This window comes from Mustela lutreola, chromosome 2, assembly GCF_030435805.1.
Source record: "Mustela lutreola isolate mMusLut2 chromosome 2, mMusLut2.pri, whole genome shotgun sequence".
NCBI lineage: Eukaryota > Metazoa > Chordata > Mammalia > Carnivora > Mustelidae > Mustela > Mustela lutreola.
This window is the reverse complement of record NC_081291.1, coordinates 55,020,940-55,034,105: the sequence shown is the minus strand read 5'-3', so window position 1 is coordinate 55,034,105 and position 13,166 is coordinate 55,020,940. Positions and strand designations below refer to the sequence as shown.

The 13,166-nt window shown below is 36.1% G+C and overlaps 1 protein-coding gene across 5 annotated transcripts in view; it reads left to right on the top strand.

The window, feature by feature from the left end:
- Window positions 1-13,166, top strand: part of TMCC1 (transmembrane and coiled-coil domain family 1) — a 252,842-nt gene that overhangs the window by 120,361 nt on the left and 119,315 nt on the right. Inside the window, exon 1 of one of the 5 annotated variants that reach the window (XM_059161819.1) lies at window positions 4,428-5,020. The exons of the other annotated variants lie outside the window; for them this stretch is intronic. Within the exon in view, the coding sequence (XP_059017802.1) occupies window positions 4,982-5,020 (39 nt within the window). The 5' untranslated portion in view covers window positions 4,428-4,981. Of the gene's footprint in view, window positions 1-4,427; window positions 5,021-13,166 lie in introns of those variants that run through there. 5 annotated transcript variants of the gene reach the window in all.

Here is a 13,166-nt window from a genome sequence, read left to right as displayed (position 1 = left end):
TTTTGTTACAGCCTACAGCCCCATTCCACAAACATATTTCCACAAAAAATATTCTGAACACTATAGGCTAAAAACATATTGCATTTTACTGTGAAAAACAAAGTTTTACCTACCACTAGAATCACATTTCTGTGTCCTTAACTTGTATTTTTTCTGCTTTATGTAATGCCTTTCCCTTTCCCTTTTTTGTCCATTTGCAAAATACCTCTCCAACCTTAAAGACTCCAGATTTAAGACTTTCTTTTTCCCATAAAAGTTCATCACTCCTTTTGTCATTACTGTTCCTGGTATTATAGCACTTGCCATATTAATGACAATTGTTTAAGTTTTGTTTCCTTACTAGATTGTGACTTCCTTAAAAGTAAAGGGTGTCATGAATAATTGTTTAGTGCGTGAATGAAAGGGGGCTTTCTGAAATGATGTGTTGCTTAATGAAAGCCTATTCAATTCGTAGGCTTAGTTTTATTGACTGATAGCTAGCTGGCACTGTTACTTCTGGCTCCTGTTACTTCTGGGTTATTACAGGACTCTGGTTAAAATCCACAATGATGTTTAAACATGATTTATTTAATATAACTCTGTGTAAGAGTTCTTCAGTTGTGCCAAGCTTCAAGGAGACTCACTCAACTTAAAGTGTAAAGGGTAACATTAAAAAAAAAAAAAAGAATAATTATTCAGTTTCAGAAAAACTTTATTGCATGAATATCTTAAGTAGCGTTTGTTTTTTAGTGCGTTTTAAATTGTTAAGAATAAGAGGAAGCATGATGTAATGGAAGTAGCAATGTAGTGAAATTTGTATTTGGGATTCCAGTTCCGTCTCTAATACCAACTCTGTGATTTAGGGGCAAGTTTGAAAAAATCTTTTTGAACCTTAGTTTACTTCTCTATAAAAGCATAGTTTGTATTGCATGATATTCAGTAATATACAATTTTAATATCAATTTATTTTAAAATGTGTTTATATGGGGCGCCTGGGTGGCTCAGTGGGTTAAGCCGCTGCCTTCGGCTCGGGTCATGATCTCAGAGTCCTGGGATCGAGCCCCACATCGGGCCCTCTGCTCAGCGGGGAGCCTGCTTTCTCCTCTCTCTCTGCCTGCTTGTGTTTATTCCTAGTGTAGGGTTATATATGATAGATAAAATAAGGAGAGTAAAATATTTTTTCTACAAAGATAATAAAAACTAAAGCAAATAAAATGCCATTTACTGAAGATTATTTGTGGCTTTGGAAGTAGATTATTATTTGGCAAACAAATAAGGAAAATGTAAGGGGAGCTGGGGCCAACATGTTAAAGGCAGACTTTTTTTTCTGGCTCCTAAATCTACTTAAAACTCTTAACTCTGGTAGAAAGCAGAGGTCAGGTCATGCTGACCTGACTAAGGATTGCTTAGTGATTGATGTTCATCTCTTTTTTAGTTATGATGGGGTCAAGAGGTTTTTTTGTTTTTGTTTTTGTTTGAGAGAGAGCTTGTGAGAGTAGGGAGGGGCAGAGAGAGGGATAGAGAGAATCTCAAGTGGGCTCCATACTCAGAACCTGACCCAAGGTTCAGTCTCAGTACCCTGAGATCATGACTTGAGCCAAAATCAAGAGTTGGGTGCTTAACCATTGAGCCACGCAGGCACCCCAAGGGAACTTAACCAATTTCTTAAAATGGGGTGTTTGGACAAGCTTTAGGGGAATTCATTGACTATTTGGAATTGTGTCGAAAACACTGTGTATGTCCATTCATAAATTTTATGTCCTCACTCCAGTGACTGAGTTCATAGCTTTTAACAGATCCCTAAAGAGTGTGTAATCCAAAAAAGATTAAGAACCCTGTGGACAGGTCCTGTCTGTTTCTGCATAGAGTAAGGGGGTTGTGGATTTTCAATCACAGATTACTGAAAGGACATTATTTATTCAGGTCTTGGAGTAATAAAAGAATGATTGCAGAGCTGTTGATATTTCTCTAGGTTATACACTTCTGCCTTTCTAGCTCTTCTTTTGTAAACTTTGATCTTGGTCTACTGCAGTCATCCTTTGCTGCCCCACACCTCAAAATAGATCATATTCAGAGATTCTAATTTTTCTCTTAACAGCTATTTATTGACGATCTTTTCAGTTCTTTGTCATCAAGGATTGGATTGCAGTCATACACTGAAATGATTATTAACAGGTCTTGTTGCATTTGAACAATTAGAGGTTTATCCTTATATTAATAGGTAAGAAATGAGTAAGTTCCTCCTAGAATGAAAACACTATTTGTTTCATCCGTGAATCTTTTTATATATATCAGGGACTTTGAGGATATATATATCCTGTTCAATTCACGATTGATATTTTTTGTGTATCTAGGTGTGTGGACTTGACAGTTTTTTCTAATTCCTTTTCCTCTTTCCTTTCTTTGGGATGGTGGGTTAGAAAGACTCTTGCAATTCTTTGCAGTCTAGCAGTTATCTGGGATTCCAGTTGATTATATCAGAAGCAATTCATGTTTATACTTAAAACAGTATGTCGTGGGACGGCTGGGTGGCTCAGTTGGTTGGACGACTGCCTTCGGCTCAGGTCATGATCCTGGAGTTCCGGGATCGAGTCCCACATCAGGCTCCCAGCTCCATGGAGAGTCTGCTTCTTCCTCTGACCTTCTCCTCGCTCTGTTCTCTCTCACTGTCTCTCTCTTAAATAAATAAAATAAAATCTTAAAAAAAAAAAAACAAAACAGTATGTCTTTCTGTAAGGAATTTTAGTATTTCCACACCGGCATCTCATTAGGTTTTCATTACCAGGAGAAATTTTCTGAGTATTCAGTTTCATTGTGTAGGAAAAATATGGAAGTACTGGTATTCTTAGCTTTTAAAAATAAAACAAAACAGAAAACACACAGAACTCGGGTTCTCTGTCAGCTTGTCTTCCACTTGGACTTAAATTTCAGTCAGTTTAAATATTAGGTTACATTGCGTATTCTGAACCTTGATATGAGGGAACTTTACTTTTAGTCATAGTTGTTGATTAAAGTTTTCTTAGCTTTGGAATTTCACAAATAGTTTCATTATGTTCAACCATTCTCCACTTAAGGTTTTTGGAATAAAATTTATATATAAATATATAATATATAAATATATATTATGTATAAATGAATATATAATATATAAATATATAAATATGATATATAAATTATATATAATTTATATATAAATAATCACTAAGCAAAAATATATATATAAAGTGGGCTTTATATATGTATATATGTAAATATATAAATATATATTTTATATAGAATATATATATTTTATATATAAAGTGGGTTCTATATATTTATATGTAATATATAAATATATATTTATATGTAAAAATAGATATATTTTGGTCAGAGTGATTATTTTTTGGAGCTATAGCATCCTGTTACTTACTCGAATCTGGTACGTAGGTAAATCTTTTGTATGCTTCCTAAGGTGTTGTGAAATATGTGTGTGATATTTTATTATATGAAGTTTTAAAAATTGTGCACTATATTTGGATGATAACTGGAAAATGGAGTGTGTGACAAGGGCATGGTTGAGAATAACCATTGTATAAAAGATCTGTCTTTTGAAATTCATTTTTCAGTTTTCTCACCAAAAAGAGAAAAGTTAGTAACACTGTATGATTTCCTAATGATAATACTGATGTCTTAGAATATTCCTGCTTTACTTATCTGAAGAATTGGGATATTAATACATATTTCTGGGGGGGGGGGTGTTAAGAAATCAATAGGATAGTAGATGTGAAATGTCTAACACAATGATCTCACATAGTAGGTTTATTCCAGCAAAGGCTATATGTAACATAATCATGCTTACAGGGAATTGAGAATCACTAGCGCAAGGAAAATTCATATATGCCAACAAGTTCTGCCCTGGTCAGTTTTTAAAATCATTTAGGAATAATGAACAATTCAGAGATGAGCATGTAGAGTGGAAATTTCAGGAAAATGAAGCCTTGGGTGTTGGCAGCAGAATCAAATAGGAAGAGACTGGCAAACGATAGTAAAATATTTTTTATCTTTGCAGCTGGCCTCAGGATTGTCATTTTCATACCTTTTACCTACATTTATTCATTCTGAGCTGGGGTTTTTTTTTGTTATGTGTGTAGACTTTAAAATTACATCGTTCTGAGAGCAGTAAATTAGCTCAGGAGGCAGCCTTAGTTTCTTTAACTTGGTAAGGAAGTTGAAGTCACCCTGTAACGAAGTTGAAGTCACCCTCGAAGTATGCCACTCTGCACCTGACATTCCTTCCTGAGGCGGGACTCCTCCTGGTGAATAAGGGGAAAGGCTTGGCCAATTACCTTAGACAAAGCCGGACAGCTGCCGAGCCCAGGTGGGAGGAGTCTCCTGGGAGCATAGCTGGTACAGTCAGGGGCTTTTTGCCACCTCCTTTTATTCACACCATTTAACCCAGCAGATTACCTGAGGGGGAGGTTGAGAAGGGGGGCGTCACTCTTTGCAGGGGACCTCCTCCACTGGGAGGGCTTTAGCCTGGGAAGAATTGCAGTTGCCAGGTTTCCGCTTGAGGCTGATGCTTTCTAACCCCAGTGCGCCACTCCTCGCCCCACACAGACCAGAATATCAGGTTTGGCCCCGGAGTCTCAGGTGGCACCAGAGCGGCATCCTAGGCTGAGGATTTGGTGGAAAGAGAAGGGGTGGTCCTTCACTCTGGACCCCTCTCGGCTGACTCACAGGAAGTGCTAACCGAGCTTGGCACTGGGCGAAGCAGCTCCAGGATTCTGCCCCTCCCTGCCGCGGTCTGCCCGCCCTCTCGGACGTAGGCTTTGCAGTATCTCCCGATGGAACAATGAAGTGGTTCCAAGTTTGCTAAGACTCCCAGGGACATTCTTTGGACCTCTGTGATAGTCTTCAAAATGTTTTGCCACCGACTTTTCCAAGAAGCTGTTTTTTAAAAACAAAACCAAACAAAACCCTTCCCTTCGTGGATTGCTTTGTCTGAAGATTACTCAGGGTGACCATGGTTCAACGCTTTAGCCTCAGGAGGCAGCTATCCAAGGTGGGTAGCTTGGGTAGCTTTGTGTGTTTGTTTAGGGGAAACTCTCACTAGATTCGGCATGGTTTCCTTTCTCTCTAGAACTGTACTGTCAAGCCTGCCTTCCTCCAGAGCTAAGGAGGGGCTGGGAGAGGAAGCGCTGCCTTTTGTTCTTTCCTCTGACAGACACAAAGGTTTCAGGCTGACTGCACTGGCAACTACAGATTTTGTTCCCCTAAGACCAAAGCTGTCATCTGTGAATTTGGAGAAAGTTATAGTTTGCTTCTGAAATACAGTTTCCAAGGGGGTGTGTGTGCATGAAAAAGAATAGTGGGAAAAAGTGCATCTTTAATTAGCAATTAATCTGGCAGCTTGTTGACCAAGATGAGAAAGCCTTATTGGTCTGTGGAATCGGTGCTTGTTTATAAAATTTAGTATTAAACTGGGGAAAATGTCCATAAAGTAGTCCAAAGAGCAATACCTGCATAAAAATGTTAAAAGAAATTTGCATAGTTAATGAAGGAGTGTGTGAAAAGCAGTAACCAGAAGGCTCATGAAGCAATTTTTTATAGAGTTCTGCTTGAAAAGCAGGTTCCATTTGTGCAGCTTTGAGGGAAAAGTTCTTTTAACCTAAGAAATTCAAACTTTAAAAAAAGCCTCTCCTGGAAGAGGGGCTGCGGATTTTCTCAATCTGCCCTGCTGTGGCCAGCCCTCTCTCGACCCAGTCATCGAGCTCTCTATTTAACTGGTGCAGGAACACGTTTGGAAAGAGGTGTGCTGAGAGTTGAGCTTTATTTCAAAAAATAATTCTGTTCTTTAAAAAGCCTATTCTAAAAAGATAGTAGTTGGTGGCTGAATTGTGTCACAGTTCATTCCCTGCAGGCAGAAACTTAAACGAATAGTAAATCAGTAGGCATTCTTCACTTCTTGGTTGGTAGTCAGAATTGTTAAATCCTGAAATGTGTTATTATCTTAAGGGAAAACCTTTTAGTTCTTCATAGGCGACCTCAGTGTAAAATGTGTGCACTCAGGCAGAAATGAGCAAAGAAAGCTCTTGTGTCCATCCACACAACAAATTTCATCTCTTGGATCGCTGAGCCTAACAGGGACTTTTTAGAAGTAGTAAAATAAATTTCCCTTGCTTCTCTTCTCCCAACTCTAGCTATGTGTGTTAGGGGTAGTGGGCCAAGAAGCCCCCAAATTTCTTCTAAACAGTTTAAAAAGAATAATTTTTGTTTCTCTTTGAACAACCTCTATTTTATATACTTCCAAATATGTAGTACATTTAAAAAGCAGATATGTAGATTCTCAAGGCAGTAATTTTTCTGCACTAGAGTGCCTGAAATAGTTCAGAGCCAGCCATAATTTTCCAATTAGCAAATAACTTCATTCTAGGTATTTTGCTCCCAATATTTCTCCCCAAATTATTTTTTGAACTTTTATGCTTTTCACTTTTTACTATATATTATATACCCTGTAGTGATTTATAGAAAAGACACTTCGGGGGAATTAGGAGCATATCTTCTCTATAACATGAAGAAATAGAAGGTATATCATATAAAAATATTCAAAGAGGTAACCTCTTTTAATTTCTTTTTTTCTGTCATCCCTCCCCTCCATTTTAACTTGGTTTTTAGGTCCTGTATGTTTAGGACCCATTCTAAGGAAATTGGTTTTCTGTCAAATGGCCTTAATATAGAATATATTCAGTAATGCCTTGAAAAAATAATATTCTTAATTGTTTCAGTCTGTATGGGTGCTGAAATATGAAAGAGAAATGAATAGTTAAGTCAATAAGTTTTCTTTTTTGAATTTCAGTGAATGCATTCTATTCTATTCTCTTCTATTTTTTTTCAGCTAAACCCATATGTTACCTGAGATCACAGGACCTGTCTTAACCCAGTATATGGTATTTCTGGCACACATTGAACACTGAAAGTGAAATTAGGTTTTTGTAGGTCAAAAACAGTTGACTAGAAATTGCGTGCAATTTTCTATGATTCCAACTATAGTAACAAGTATTTTTGCCAATAAGAAATAATATTCCACAAGTATAGAATTGTCTGAAGATGATCTTTTATTTTAAAAAGCAATTTCCGGGGCGCCTGGGTGGCTCAGTGGGTTAAGCCGCTGCCTTCGGCTCAGGTCATGATCCCAGGGTCCTGGGATCGAGCCCCGCATCGGGCTCTCTGCTCGGCCGGGAGCCTGCTTCTTTCTCTCTCTCTCTGCCTGCCTCTCTGCCTGCTTCTGATCTCTCTCTGTCAAATAAATAAATAAAATCTTTAAAAAAAAAATAAAAAGCAATTTCCTATTTTAACAAAAAGGATACTCATGTGATCATGTATAAATTCTGTTGAAGTTTTGTGAAAGAAAATGTAAATGTTTGCAGTGATTTTAAACCTAATACCCAATTTAGATTCTTTTTATCTTAAGTTTGATAGCCGTGTTTACTTACCATGGATATTTGCCCTAGAGTATTCAAATGATTCCTCTAGGCTAATGAATGTTCACACCTAACTTGTAAAAGGAGCAAGTGAATTAAGAAATAGATGTAGTAAAAATCTTCATTTTTAAAAAGAGATATTCCATAATTCTTTTTTACTAGATCCTAGTTACCTTTCTTTTTGACTAGATCCTAGTTACCTGACTCCCAGAAAATTTCTCTTTTCTTTGCCACTTTAGATTATTTTCTTTCTGCATGGTTTTCTCACATGTGACTTCAAAAAATATTCACTAAGGAAATCTTTCTTTCTGCCCTGCATCCTCTGTATGAGCTAGTCAGAATAGTCTGGAACCTGCCTATGTGGACTTACCATGTAATTCTCCTAACAAATGTTCAAGTTAGGTGGTATCAGCTTCATTTTGTCTTTAAAGAAACAGGTTTGGAGAAGTTAAGTCATTTGTCGAAATCAGGAGATAGAGTCAGGTTCAGACTAGGTCTAGTTCCAAACCTATTCTGTTTACCCACACCAACTGTCTTCCTAAGCTTCTGGTATATTAGTCATCCTACTGTCATCTCTCATGTTTCTCCATATTTATACATGGTTATAGAAAACAGTATAGTAAGTTAACTTGGGTAACTTCCTTAAAGCAGCTCTTTCCCCTGCAGTTGAAATTAGTGTCCGATAGGGTTTTAATTTACCAGTCGAACTTGGTTAAGTGTCTCTTGCAATTGTAGTTTTTTTTCTTTGGCCAGAGGAATATTGATTTCAATAAGATAGCTCATTTAATAAAGTCATATTAAATGTAGTATGAAGTTTACTGTATGCATTTATTTGAATCTTTAGACTATATTGCCTTTTAAAGAACTTCTGTTAAAGAGAGAAAGTTACTCTTAAGTTTCTATAATAATTTTTAAGAGATGAAATATAATGAATTACACATCCAGAAGGTCTTAAGTCACTTTGGCTCTAACCTTCCCTCCCCTATCTTTTAAGTGGGTAATAGAAAATCAGTTTTTTCCTTTTTTCTAAGAACTTCAGTTTTTTAGCAGGTATTGATAAAAGTTAGGAGGCTTTGAGAAGTGGTTTTAAGATAGATTATTCCAGTAAAATATTATACCCTTTTCTTTTACTTTTGAATGGTAATGATTTTCATAAGTCCAGAATTAAAAATTACCAAATTGTGGAGGCACCTGGGTGGCACCATTGGTTAAGTGTCTCACTCTTGGTTTTGTCTCAGGTGGTGATCTCAGGGTCCTGAGGTCAAGCCCAATTCCCTTGCTCCTCCCGTTTATCCTCTCTCTCTCTACCAACAAATAAATAAATCTTTTTTATTTTTTTAATTACCTAACTGAAATTTTGCTTCCAACTGTGTCTTTTTTACTGGTTTATATCCCTGCCACCTTAGGTAACCAGTTTCTTATTTATCCTTCAACTGTTTTTTTATGCATATGTAAGAAAATGTGAACATAGGTTTCCTGATCCCTCTAAAATGAAAGATAAATTCTGTACAGTTTGTTCTAAGATAACTTGGACTTTAATTTTCCAGATACGGATCTAAATAGTTATATCAGGGCACCTAGGTGGCTCAGTGGGTTAAGCCTCTGCCTTCCGTTCAGATCATGATCTCAGGGTCCTGGGATCGAGCCCAGCATCGGGCTCTCTGCTCAGCAGGGAGCGTGCTTCCCCTCCCTCTCTGCCACTTGTAATCTCTCTCTCTTTCTCTCTCTATGTCAAATAAATAAATAAAATATTCAGTAAATAAATAAACAAATAGTTTTATCAGTTCGGGGTTCACATTTGTTTTTAATATTTTCATGGGAGGCCTAAGTTCTTAGGATAGGTATAGCAACACAGAAGGTACTCTCCATATCAAAGATAATTAAAATAACAGCAAATTAATGATGACTTGATTCTTTTTCAGTTCATACCACATTTCTTTCCTACTTGGTTTGAATGATTTCTCTTACTATATTACAATTTTTCAGGGGCACCTGGGTGGCTCAGTCTGTTAAGCATCTGCCTTCAGCTCAGGTCTTGATTCGAGGGTCAGAGTCCCCCATCAAGAACCTTGCTCAGCAGGGAGCCTGCCTCTCTCTTTCCTTCTGCTGCTTCCCCTTCTTGTCCTCTCTTGTTCGTGTGTGTGCTTGTGCTCTCTCTTAAATAAATAAGTAAAAATCTTAAAAAAATTTTTTCATATGGTGAAAAACATATAAGAATCATATCAGTATATCTTGGGTTGGCCTGTGAAGAGATTAATGGCTGAGAAATAGGACTTCTGGGTCGTCCCTCCCCAGTTCTCCCACCGATTTATTGAAATCACTTGATCCAGACATGGAGAGCCCTTGAAAATATGATTATCTAAAAATGTTATTCTTGTCCTTCCTACATTTCATAGGGTCCTATTATTTATTATCAGTTTTGTATTAACATAAACTTAAGATTTAGGGAGGATTTGATCATAATTTGAATTCATAATAAAACCCTTTTTTCAAAAATAGTTTCTCTGGAAAAAAATTTTTTTTGAGAGAGTGGACATGTGTGAGGGGTGAGGGAGGGGCAACATGAGAGGGAGAGTAGACTCCACGTACCCGACACCAGGATTGATCTCCCAACTCTGAGATCATGACCAGAGCCAAAATCAAGACTTGGATGCTTAAATGACTGAACCACCCAGACATCCCTTCTTTTGAGTTTCTTTCTGATTTCTTTTGTGTTTCTGACTTGGTGTCTGTGCTGCTGGAGTGAGCACTGGGTTTATGTCTTGGGATAATATATACGACTTACTTAATTTTTTCTCTGATTGTATTCTTATCAATAAAAGGAAGAGGGATCTTTCACTTCCTTACGTAGGGTCTTTTAAAAGTATTTTGAAGGCTAAAGTGACAAATTTTATTTAAATTTTACCACAATTTTTAAAATAAGTTTTTGAACCCTTTTTAATGTTAAGTACTATATGGGTACAGTGAAGTATTATATGTAATTTACAACCTCAGAAACATATGCAAGGGAGTTTTGTACTGGATGACTACTAAGTCATGGAAATGTGTGCAATGTCTCTTTTTATGCTGTTTTTATTTTGTCTCTGTTACTTCAGACATCAACTGGTTTCATACTTGGAAATATGATGTTTGGTGTTTATATTTAGCCAGAAGTTAAGTGCTATGTCTTCCTGTGAATTATTAACCCTCCTTAAATCAGGTAGTGGTGTCATGTATTGAAGGGTTGTTCTTATGTATTATGTAATCAAAATAGGAAGACTGATAACTGCTCTTCTGTTAATGAAACGAGACCCTTAATAAGACCAATTCTGTATATTATGGATGTAATGAGAATAGGTAAGGAATAGAGAATAGCTTTCTTATTCAAATATATTGGCAGTAATAGTCCAAAATAGAGAAACTAATTTAGAAATAGATATATGGTAACTCTGAAATGTTTCTGTGATATTGATGGCAGTTTAAATTTTAAAAATTAACAGTAAGTTACAGACAATAGATTCAAGAAATTGAAATATGCTACCAACAGAAGATAGTTAACCTCCTTGGGAAGTGTGTTGCTTTTTTTGTTTCTTAAGTACACAGCTGCTCTCATTTGGTGTTGATTTGAATTTTATCTACCTGAGAGAGATGGATATAGTAAATGACTCAATTAGATGATTCTTTGAGGTAGAAATACGTTTACCAAAGGCTGTTAGTTTTGAAGATCAGTGAGCTGATACACTTGAAAGTGCTTTGAAAACTGTAAAGTACTATATTGATTTAAGAATTTAAGGTGATGGCATTTTCATTATTCTGTTATTCTATAAATTTTTTGTTTTGTTATGTTTTGTTTTTTTAAGCAGGCTCCATGCTGGGTGTGGAGCCCAACATGGGGCTTGAACTCACGACCCTGAGATCAAGACCTGAGCTGAAACCAAGAGTCAGATCCTTAACCTACTGAGCCACCCAGGTGCCCCCCATAAGTATTTTTTTAAGTTTTTATTTATTTTTATTTAATTCAAGCCAACATGGGGCTTGAATTCATGACCCTGAGATCAAGAGTTGCATGTTTCTCTGACTAAGCCAGCCAGATGCCCTATTATCCATAAATATTTTTGAAAAGAAGTGATTGTTATTTAAAACCATAGTTTAAAATACACACAAACCCACCTCCCTCCTTCCTCCCTTTCTTTCATATAGGCCATCTTTGGATAGGTAACAATGAATGCTTCTGGAAAGAGGATCTGGGACACTTGCATTGAGTGTGGGAGATAGACTTGCTTTTTAAAACTGTTTACCACATACATAACTTTCTGAAATAATAGCTCTTGTCAAACGTGTTAAAAGTTCATAGGAAACAAATTGCTAAAGGGGAGGAGGAGGAGGTTGGGGGCTGGGGTAACTGGGTGATGGACATTAAGGAGGGCATGTGATATAATGAGCACTGGGTATTATATAAGACTGATGAATTACAGACCTGTACCTCTGAAACCAATTATACATAATATGTTGATTTAAAAGAATTAAAAATAAAATAGAATCAAAAAAGAAGACGAAGAAAAAAAACTATATTTAATGGTAAGAACTTGATCACAAGGGGGGAATGTAGGAACAAGAAGTACCCCTCTGTTTTGCTTCCTGTATCATAAGGTACATCACATGCCTAAGTAAACAAATGGAAAACCAAAAAATAAACAAACACCAAATGAACAGCAAGAACAAAAACTTCAAAATGTGGAAGTGAATTTCAGGCTCATTATTTTTCAGTGAAAATCATTGCTAATAGTTTACTTAAAGGTTAATGGTTGAAAGATGATATTCTTCTGGATTTGGTACTTTCTCCCAACCATTCTGCTATTATTCACAGACTGAAGATAACTGTTGTTAACATGGTTAACACATAAGTTTGTAGTATAGAATCACTAACCTTTTAAGAATTATTTAAATGAATTTGTTTAGGCTAAGTTAATCATACTATACTGAAAGCATGTTTTAAGGATGGTGTATAAAGTCAGGAACACATTTTACTTGTTATATCTGTATATAGAAGATGCATGTAATACTTAATATTATGAAATATTCTGATTTGTTCTTAATCATTCTGGTTTACATGAGAAAATTAAAAGAAAAATTAATTCTTTTGGACACCCTGGGGTTAGATAGAACTTAGCTTCTGCTTTATATATGAACCTGTAACAGAATCCTATTGCAAAACATATTGATTAAAAAGAAGACAAGGCAGATGGACTTGGCCTGTGGTAACACAGAAAATTTCCATTCAATTTATTCTTTCAAGTGCTTTATAAGAAGCACATCACTTTGTCTTTACTGAAAATTTTAATACCTGTTACTTTTAGGGAGTTCTAATATGAACGTCCTTTCAAAAATCTAATCTGAGAGTTAGTTTTTATTTTCTATGAGGAAATTTAACCAAGGTAATGGGGTTCCAGCCTAAATGGCTTAACTTCTATGGAGAGAACAGAGAGGTAATCTATAAAACTATCTTTGAGTTAATATATGTGGATCATTTAATATTATCGCTTAGTATGTGGAATTTTAACTGCAGACTCTTAATATACTTGTCTAGTATTCTTCCCCTGCCTTTTAATTATTTGAAGATATACAATGAAGTTATACAAAAAACACCGGTTCTCTTTTTGGTATAGCATATGTTGGGCATATTTGTTTAGAGACTTAGGAAACTAGCCACAAAGATTAGTCTCAACAGATTCTCTTTGGACAAAATTA